The sequence below is a fragment of the Meriones unguiculatus genome, chromosome 4 (genome assembly GCF_030254825.1).
Source record: "Meriones unguiculatus strain TT.TT164.6M chromosome 4, Bangor_MerUng_6.1, whole genome shotgun sequence".
NCBI classification, from domain to species: Eukaryota; Metazoa; Chordata; class Mammalia; order Rodentia; family Muridae; genus Meriones; species Meriones unguiculatus.
In genome coordinates, this window is record NC_083352.1 from 70,632,370 (window position 1) to 70,642,571 (window position 10,202).

Consider the following 10,202-nt stretch of genomic DNA (forward strand, 5'->3'; position numbering starts at 1 on the left):
CACACAGCTACATCTTGTGCTACAGGAACAAATTAGATGTCGCTTTCTGGTGTGGACAGCCTCTTTCTGTCTCCAGTGACTTTTCTTTGCTAATTAGTTAATGTATGAATGTATGGATATTTCCATCCACATCTGCCCTAAATGCTGCAAATTGCTTTGAAGTATAATGTAGCATGCCTATTGACCTACATTATTTATAGCAGCCTTAAAAGTAGAGCATTCAGGAGTTCCCCATCAGAAGCTTTGTCACAGGGTTGTTGTGTTCCCACTATCCACAGCTGGCCGAGGGGGTGAGGTGGTTTCTTTTGGGGGAGCTCCTGACTGGAAACCAATCTGTGGAGTATTGTGAGTGGGCCCAACATAGTGTCTGGGTGTTGATGTATTTCCCTAAAGTGTTTCCGGGAAAGATGGAGAAAGTCTGTGTCTGTTTTCAAGTCCTGCTTTCCAGTGCCCTGCTCTTCAGCTCATGGGTCACTCAAAGAACTTCAGAAAGATATCAATGCAATACTTGTAACTTGTGTAAATAGCCCTGTCTTTCTGAGTGGTGTCATTTCTACATTTGATATGCCTATATTTCTGTAGGATGTACATAGTTTAGGGGATTTTTGTTTTTTTAGACGAGTCAAACATGTCTTTTTTTATTTACTGCCTGAAAATTATCATTTGAAGAAAAATAAATACATTTTCAACCATGAAAAAAAAAAGTAGAGCATTAGGGGGATAACAACCAGCAGTCAAGTCCATTACAGTGAGACATAGACATTTCATCGTGATAAACTAATGGCTTAAAACTAAGGAACCAAGACAGAACCAAGAATATGCTTATTTTTGAAACTTAGCAACACAAAGTTAATTTGCATATCTTGTGCAGACAGCTTCCTATTCGTTCTTCTCTGTGTCAGTGTGGCTTCTAGAAGAATATATGAGAGAGACAGAATGGGAAAGGATGAAAAGACTTGATACTGAGTACTGATTGCTTGAGACTAGCATTACTTGTTCCCTGTCCTTAGTTAAGATATCATCTAGCCTGGCAGTGATGGCATATGCCTTTAATCCCAGCATTCAGAGGCCAAGGCGAGCAGATCTGTGTGAGTTTGAGACCAGCCCGGTCTACAGAGCAAGTTCCAGGACAGCCAGGGCTACACAAAGAAACCCAGTGCTGCCCTTCCTCTCAGCACTGTAAAAAAAGAAAAGAAAAGGTTCTCTGTGGTCGCTGGAGCTTGCCTTGTCTGGGTTGTAAGTCAAAGGCAAGTAGAGTGTTAGAAAAGACTTTCTCTATGTGTTGCTGTAGCCATCCTAGAATTCTTTCACACTTTGGTTTACAACTTACTGTACAGAACATTACACTTTGTAGCTACAGTGATGGCCCAGAGGGGTGAGGCCTGTGTGAGTTCCTGGCCTTGTCTATGTCTATGTTTCTGTAACCAATGAAGACAGGGAGAATAGTTATTAAAGGTAGCTTGGAAGTTAAAGCATAGTTTATTTCCTTGCTGCTGCTGCTGCTGCTTCTTCCTCTTCTTCTTCCTCTGCCTCCTCCTCCTTCTCTTCCTCCTCCTTCCTCTTCTTCCTCGTTTTTTCCTTCCTTCTTCTTCCTCCTCTTCGTCTCCTCCTCCCTCCCTCTATTTTCTTCCTCCTACCCCCTCCTCCTTTTCTTTCTTCTTCTTCTTCTACTTCTTTTTTAAGAAAGTTTGAGCTTGTTAAAATATTTTAATATAAATTTAAACATGAATATTATGGGAGAAAAAAGAAGTAAATAAATAAAATAAAACTTAGGGATGTTTTTGTTTTACAATGGTTGGTTTGTTTTGAGACAGAGTTTCCTGTACAGCCCTGGCTGCCTCAGAATGCACTTTGTAGCCTGGGCTGACCTTGAACTCAGAGATCCACCTGCCTCTGCCTCCTGAGTACTTGGATTAAAAGCATATACCACCACTGCTCAGCTGTTTGTTTGATTTAAGACAAAATTTCATGTACCTAGAATGGCCTCTGTCACCAAGAACAAACAGCCTTGGACTCCCGCTCCTCTGCATCTGACTCTGAAGTGTTGGGAGTGTATGGACATTTGCTATCGTTCATGTCATTCTTGCCTTTGACCTTTCACTTTTTGCTTTTGTTATTGTCTTGAGATAGGGTCTTTCTGTGTAGCCCTGGTTGTCCTGAGACTAGACAGGCCTCAAGCTCACAAAGATATGCTGCCAGCCTCTACCACTGTGTTGGGAATATGGGCATATGTTACTTGCCTAGCTTGACCTTTTCACTTTAAAGAAACAGCTACAATGATATTGTTTGATTAGCATTTTCTAAGTACAGTCAAGCTTTGTTTGTTTTCTTTGGGCCGCTTGAAATTAGCTAGGTTAGAACTTGTTTGCTGTGTCTGGGTGCTCTTATTTCTGAATCATTCCTCAGGAATTGCCTGAAAAGGATTTGGGGAAGCTCTGAACCTCTTTAAGCATTTGAAGACTAATTCACAGCTTTTTTTTTATAGATATATGGAAGTGTGTGGGAGAAACTACACCGGGCGTTTGCCATTTGGAGCGGCTTTGGCATGACCCTGACTGGCGTCCACACCTGTGGAGATTACATGTTTAGTGGCCACACAGTTGTTCTAACCATGCTGAATTTCTTTGTCACAGAATGTAAGTATATCTTTAATGCTTCTATGCAAGTTAGGCAGTTTGTTGCAGAGGAGGAAGTGGGGAGGATGCAAAGTCCTAGGAAGAATAGGCAACTGGGGTGGGGATATAACTCAGTTAGTGGAGTGCTTGCCTGCCAGGCATGAATCCCCAGGTTTGATCTCCAGCACCACGTAAGACCAGGTGTGGTACCACATTCCTGTAAATTCCAGAAGTTCAGGTTCATCCACAGCTAATGTCCAGGTCAAGGTAGCCTGGGCTACATAGGACAGAATTGCAAAAATAGGGGAGGGTGGGCTGTAGATTGGGGGAGCGAAGGCATACAGCCTACCCTGAGAAGCATGTAGCTAAGAAGCATTGGAAGAAATGTGTTATTAAATGATCCTTCTGTCCTTTTCCTAGATACACCAAGAAGCTGGAATTTCTTGCACACTCTATCCTGGGTTCTCAACCTCTTTGGAATCTTCTTCATCTTGGCTGCCCATGAACATTATTCCATTGATGTGTTTATTGCCTTTTATATCACAACAAGACTCTTTTTGTATTACCATACTCTGGCCAATACCAGAGCATATCATCAGAGTAGGAGAGCGAGAATTTGGTTTCCTATGTTTTCTTTCTTTGAATGCAATGTTAATGGCACAGTACCTAATGAATATTGTTGGCCATTTTCTAAACCAGCAATAATGAAAAGACTAATTGGATGAAGACTGTATCTCTGTAATGAGTTCGTTGTTAAATATATAGTAGTTATGGAATGAAAATAACTTTGCTTTGTCCCCAGGTTCCTGGATATGTTGCATTTTGGCTTATATGTTGACAGGTTTTCCGTTCTGAGCAAGGATGTGACTATAAACCTTGAGAAAGAGCAACCAAGACTTCTTACCTAGCTGTTTGAATGGAAAGCTCAATGAGAGATTTTCTGTCCCTTCACTTTAGGAAGACCCAGTATGTGGATGATGTCAGACCATTAACCTGTGTGTGTTGAGTGTTTGATTACTGAACTCAAGCACATCAGCTTGGGCTGGTTGAAGGATCTTTATTGATTTCCAGTAGGACTCAAGTCAAGAAATACTTTGAAACTGGTTTTTCCCCTTACCAAGTGAGCCATTCTCAGTTGTTCATGAACTAATCTCTGTGTCTGTCTGCAAAGTGGCTTACTGGTAGATAATGTTTTGCCTTTTGAACCATTTTTAAGAAAAGCATATTGAACACAGCAGCTTTCGTGAAAGAAGAGAATGCAAGGGGCCACATGCGAGGTGACACACTGGTCAGGGGTCACTGGCCTACCCACTAATGCAAATATGGGGTCAGCGTTTTCACCACAGGTGCAGCATCAGTTGCAGTTCCTGTTCTGTTTTGAGGCTTCAGTGTGATCAACAGTAAAGATTCATGAGGGGAAAATGGCTGCGTTCAGAATAGTAAAGTGGTGTCATTTTAGTGCTGTAAGTATTTGGAATAAATTCTTGTTGTAACTGTTAGTTAGGCAGATGACAGCCCAGTATAATGCCTTTTTAATGATGTGACTTCGTGAGACAAATAAGAGTATGTTACCAGATGTTTTTATGTCAGTAAATGAGTAAATATGCATGCAAAGAATTATTTTCTTCTGGGAAAAAAAAAAAATCAACAGGTTGTAGGCATAGTGTTAACTCTTTGAGGGTTTTTTCTTTCTTTCTTTTTCCTGCAAGTTCTCATTCTTGACCGATGAAAGTAAATAGTCTGAGACACACTTGGACACAAAAAAGCTTGTTGCTTTTTATTTTAAAAAATAATTGTGTACATACATTCTTTTCTATAGTCTTATTTTGGCAGTCAAGAACTAAAATAAAGTAGTTGCTGTTTACATTAGAAAATTACCTTCAGTGATTAATTTTACCTCTCTGATACCGTTTGTTACTTTATTTTTTATTGGTTTTGTACAACAGTTTTAACCTTAGCCTCGTTGTAGAATTGGAAATTGACCTTCAGCTTAAACAATTGGAATATTAATTGTATAGTTTTTACATTCCATTTTAAAACAAGTACTTTGAAGAGGTACAGGCATACTGAGGTCACAATTAGACCATGGCATTTGCTTGTTCCTTCTCTGGGTGAAATGTTCATTTTGTAGTTGGAGTCATAGTCCCACCTCTTGGAAGCTACCTAAGTGAGTTAGGCAGGAAGGGGATATTAGGCAAACAGGGTTCAGCCCATGCTGAGTGACCACACTTTGAATGTGCTGGGAACATCACTTATTTCTCACCTGAAGAAATGATGTGAAGCAACTCAAGTTTAATTATGTTTTTAAATCGTATACTTCAGAATCTTGCAGTATTTTAAATTGTTGATTCTGTTACAAGCCAGGATCACAAATGCCAATATCTCTTCTAAAGAAATTTCATAATCATGGAGAGAAGGTTTTCCATGCTTATTTGAGTGGTTTGACTTGAGGTCAAGGGATATTACTGCCATCCCTTCTCATCCCCTTCCCCTCCCACACACACACATAGCAGAACCTAAATTTAGCTAGGGGGCCAGGGAAGGCAGTGTTGGCTTTTGGGAAAATGTTCCAAAAACATCTATGTCAACATTAATTGTGAAATGCTAACTATATTAATGGTAAATGTCTTAACATCAGGCTTCTCTCCTCCGTATGGATTCTATCGTAGAACAAAGTAGGAAAATAAGTGCAGCTAGCCTTGCAGAGCTCTTGGTGGTGAGAGTACCTGACAGCAGCCTGCAGTGTGGATTGAGAGAAAGGTAAGCTAGATGTATAACCTCTTAGCTGTTGTAAGACAGTGTTTACATGAGCTAATCATCCTCAAGTTTCAAAACTAAAACAAAATTAATTTTCAGTTTTTGTCTTCGCACCTTTTTTTCTTGTAAAAATCTTAACCATAGTGAGGATAGAATTTATGTTTACATTTTGGGTATGGTGTGGCTGGGTGCAGAGGCTCCTGGCTTTTGAACCTTGTATTTGATTCTGTGGTCATACAAGGCTTTCATCCTCAACAGCTTAGTATGGAAGCAAGGAAAGGTTTTGAGTTTTGGGGCATGCAAAGTAGGGCTTCTGTGGGAAGTCCTTGATGGATTGCCTGTATTCTAGAAACAGTGTCTGTCGTTGCCTCCCTGTGGTGCTAAACCTAGGGCTGTGTGTCTGCTAGGCAAGTGCTCTACTGTTGAGTGACATCCTCAGCTCTCTGTGTTCTTTACGGGGCAAGACAGAGTGTCTTACTAAAAAATAGTTGAGCCGATAGGGGGAAAAATGTTTTAAGGAAGATAAGATTGCTCTTATCACCACATACTTTGGCAGAAATGTTTTTCGTCTGTGTTGCTGTTCCCAGTGAGGCTATCCTCCAGTTCTCTCTGACCAGAATTGCTGTGGCAAAAATACTACTTTTATATGCTGGCTCTATATATTAATATTCTTCCAAATCAGAAAGCAATGGGCTCCATCTTAGAACTAGCCAATTTAATAAACATGGACTGTAACCAAGAAAAACCCACTGCCAAGAGTATAACATTGACACTACAAGTGGTGATCAGCGCTATTCTACCTGCCTGTGTTATGACTGAGAATTCCCAAAAATTTCTAGTAAGTGGAAAACAGGCACTAAGTCCTTTGATAGCAGAGAAAGAGTTTTAGGAACATTTGTGCAAACCTTTTTTTTTTTTTTTTTTGAGACAGGGTTTCTCAAACTCAGGAATCCACCTGTCTTTGTCTTCCGTGCTGGGATTAAAGGCATGCACCACCACACCCACCTTTTTGTATAAAAGTTAAAAGACATGGAAATTCAAATTCATGACAAAAATGTGTCTTAATTTTATTGATCGAAAAGCAATTTTATAACTGAAAGATTCTGGTCCAAAATGCTTAAGGATGTTTACAATATTCTTAAACTCTGATTTAGTACACTTTAATCTTTTGTGGACAGAAATCCCAGTGAAAGCAGTGATAATACAGTCACATGTCAGCCCTCTAAGGTTGTCAGGCTTGAAGGACATGAAAGCTCCTTGAAGTAATTCACTTGCTTTCCTTCCTAAGTGTGAAAGCCACCAAAGCATTGTTTAGACAGTTGATGTTTGTTAAAAAGTGATTTTAGCCCCAGTTAATCCCTATAGCTCTGCAGCTGGGGATTTGAAGTACCATCAAAGCTCAGGATGCTTCAGGTAACTGATGGGAAGAGAAAGGGTTTTGTTTGTTTCTTCTCTTTGTGAATAGCTTTAAATGACTAAAATTATTATAGAAGTAGGTATTGGTGTGTCTGTCAGTTCAGTGGCACTAATTTCACATAAGTAATGTGATGAATTACTGTATCAAGTTCAGTATAAATGTCTGTGAACTCTAAGCTATTTCTCCAGCCACACTAAGTTGCTTTTGAGGATACATTCTACTCTTTGTTAATCAAAGGACTCTTTATTCTGTGTATTTCCTGTCTTGGCATAATGAAGCTTTGTGCTTTGACAGGAGAAGTAATGTTTGTTATGTTATGTTATGTTATGTTCATTTCCATTGTTATTTCGCATCTCTTTTAATCTGAACTACTGGATTGTCTAAAGAACTAAACAGAGCCTGTTATTAACATCTTTAAAATGTTTAATTTTAGTAATTTTTCATTTGAAGAATTCATGGACTGGTAGGATAATGAAATAGTTCTAATATGGAACAAAGAAAGTGAAACTGGTACTCAATGGGGAAGTGGTTTGCTTGGACTAAACCAGGCATGTTTAGTTTTGGGAATTCTACCTAAAGGTCTCCCTGTCCACAGAGAAACTAGTGTTACTTGAAGATATGAAAGTTCCTGTGGTAGCCATACCTTGAAGCACAGTGTTGTATATAAGTAAATATCTGATTCTAAATTAAATCCAGATTTAACTAATATATATTATTTTATATCTTTGTTGTATTAAAATGTTTTAAACACTAAAAATAAAACATTTGAAAGTTGATTTGTGGCTTCTTATTTTAATATCCTTACACTATTAATGCAGTTTGTCTTTATTGTTTCAGACAGAATCTTGCTATGTAATGTGGTCTGGTCTCAGACAGGTTTGACTTGCTGTTCTTCTGCATCAGCCTCCTAAGTGTAGCACTGTTGGGCGCAGTGGAAGTTTTTTTTTTTGTTTTACCCATTTAAAAAAAGAGAAAAAGAAAGAAATTTAAATTATAGTTCACAGTACATATGTAGGAGTCAGAAAACAACTCAGAGGAGTTGATCACTATTGTGTCTTAGGGATTGAGCATTCCAGTCACGTTTGGTGGCCTGTGTGTTTTCATACTGAGGCTTCTTACTGGCAGCATAGCAGCTTTAAAGCTGTAGGGTGTAAGCTGGCCACGGTGATACACACCTAAAGTCCCAGCACTCAGGAGGCAGAGGCAGGCAGATCTCTGTGAGTGCGAGGCCAGCCTGGTTTACAGAGCAAGTACCAGGATAGCCAGAGCTACATGGAGAAACTCTGTCTCAAAAAACAAAAACGACAAACAAAAGTTGTAGGGTGCAATGTGTGGCTTTTACTGTCTCTTGGGTAATAATATGCTGAAGGCTGGAGATGTAGTTCACTAGCAGAGCGTTTGTCTAGCATATGCGAGGCCCTGGTTTGATCATCAGCACAAAAAGAAAAGACACTTGAAAAATGGAGGTAGGAAGATTAGAGTTCAAAGCCTCCTTCTGCTACATAGATAGCTGCATAGCAAGTTGGAGGTCAGCCAGAGCTTTATGAGACCCGCTCTCCTCCCCATCTTAAACAATAGTATACATTTATAATCCCAGCACTTCAGAGGTGATGGTAGCAGGACCAGGAGTTCAGGGCCATCCTCAGCTAGGTATTGGTATCAAGGGCAGCCTGCAATACATGAGGTCCTTTCTTCTCTCCCCATCTCATTTCAACAAGGTCTCACTGTGTAGTCTTAGTGGCCTAGAGCAACAGAGATCCACTTGCCTCTGCCTCCCAGTGCTGGGATCAAAGGCTATACCACTACTCCCACTGAAACCATTTCTCAAAGCAAAACCTTACTGATTTCCTGAACACATCAGGGCTCTACTACACGCTAAATTTCCAGTACCTAAAGTTTTTTGTTTGGTTGATGTTGGTTTAATTGTAGATTACATGAGAAGATAGCCAGCTATTAGATGTGCTTTGGAAAATAATAGACCTTGAAAAGAAGGTAAAGAGTTGTTCAGAGCTTGGCGGCTTAGAACCATGGCCTAGTTGAAATGCTGAGAATTGTAAGCATATAATTAACCCAGGCCTGAACTTGTCCTCTTGAACCCTACCTCTGGAGTACTGGTCTTGTCTTTCTTGGATACTTTGGGAAAGAACATTCCAGAAGAGACCTAGAGACAGCTTGGTGAAATGGAAAATGTACTGGCTTTAGACTCTAAGGACCTGGTGTAGACTTAGAGTCAGATCCCACCTAAGTGCATGTTGAGAGAGGGGCAGCCTGCCTCACAGGTTATATGGAGGGATAGATTATGATAGTGTTTGTGACTTTGGTGGCCCAATACCCATAGATAAAGACTAGACTATTTCTTGAATTTAGGAGGGTAAAATAGGGCCTGTGTTGCAGATAATTAATAATCTATCTAAAAAATGATACCAAATGTCTTTTGTTTTTAGTACACAGGGAAAGTGGGAAGGAACTCTGCAGAATAGAAGGGGCTCCAGGGGAAGGTGCCTGTTTATTATTCATGTGCGAATGTTAATTTTCCATTTGCCATATGACATGTGGTGGCTGGAGGATGGCTTGTGAAATCGGTCATCCTCCTACTTGACATTGGGCTCCAGGGATAAAACTTTGGTTCTCAGGTTTTTGTGGCTAGAGCTTTAACTTTATTATGAGCCATTCAGTAAGCTCCTGGACCACATTCTTCAGATGAATCAATAGTTTTAATCCTGCTTTAGATACCCTGAAGATGTTTTCATTTAGAGGTAGTGGCTTATATATACATTATCTTTTCTAGTAGGACTTCTTATATTTTAAAAGCTTGATAGAGGGGAAGGAAATATTTGGGAATCACCAAGGCAGCAAGCAAACTGGCCCTATCTAGCACTAGTTTAATGAGAGTAAGGGCTTATGCTAAGGAAAAGTTTGGTAAATATGCAGAGCTTAAGTCCCTGAAGGACAAGTCAAAGACTTCACAAAGGTTTAGAGCAGCAGTTCTCAACTCATAACCTATGATCCATAACAGTAGCAAAGGTTACAGTTATGAAGTAGCAGTGACGTGATTTTATGGTGGGGGGTCACTACAACATGAGGAACTGTATTAAGGGTCACAGCATTAGGAAGGTTGAGAACCATTGGTTTAGAGGGTAAAAGAAAGAAAATCAGGGCTAACAAGGTGGCTTGGTGGATAAAGGTGCTTGCCAGCAAGCCCGACAGCCTGGTTCTGTCTGAAGGGTCCACCAGGTGGAGGGAGGGAACCAAGACCAGCAAGTTGTCCCTTGCCCTCCACAGGTGTGTCTTGGCATGTGTGTTCCTCCGCTAATACACAAATGTGATTTTTAAAAAGCTTCTCAAGATCTAGTTATATGTAGCAGGGAGCTGTTATCAGGATTTGTATTTAATTACCAATGGAAGCATGAGGA

The 10,202-nt window shown here is 40.0% G+C and overlaps 1 protein-coding gene across 3 annotated transcripts in view; it reads left to right on the forward strand.

Moving 5' to 3' along the window:
* The window catches only part of Samd8 (sterile alpha motif domain containing 8), a 48,774-nt gene extending 41,209 nt beyond the window's left edge, over window positions 1-7,565 (forward strand). For all 3 annotated transcript variants that reach the window (XM_021637507.2, XM_021637508.2, XM_060382105.1), the window contains 2 exons: window positions 2,486-2,636; window positions 3,036-7,565. In XM_021637507.2, coding sequence (XP_021493182.1) covers window positions 2,486-2,636; window positions 3,036-3,340 — 456 coding nt within the window. In that variant the 3' untranslated portion in view covers window positions 3,341-7,565. The remainder of the gene's footprint in view (window positions 1-2,485; window positions 2,637-3,035) is intronic.
* Window positions 7,566-10,202: the final 2,637 nt, after the last annotated feature.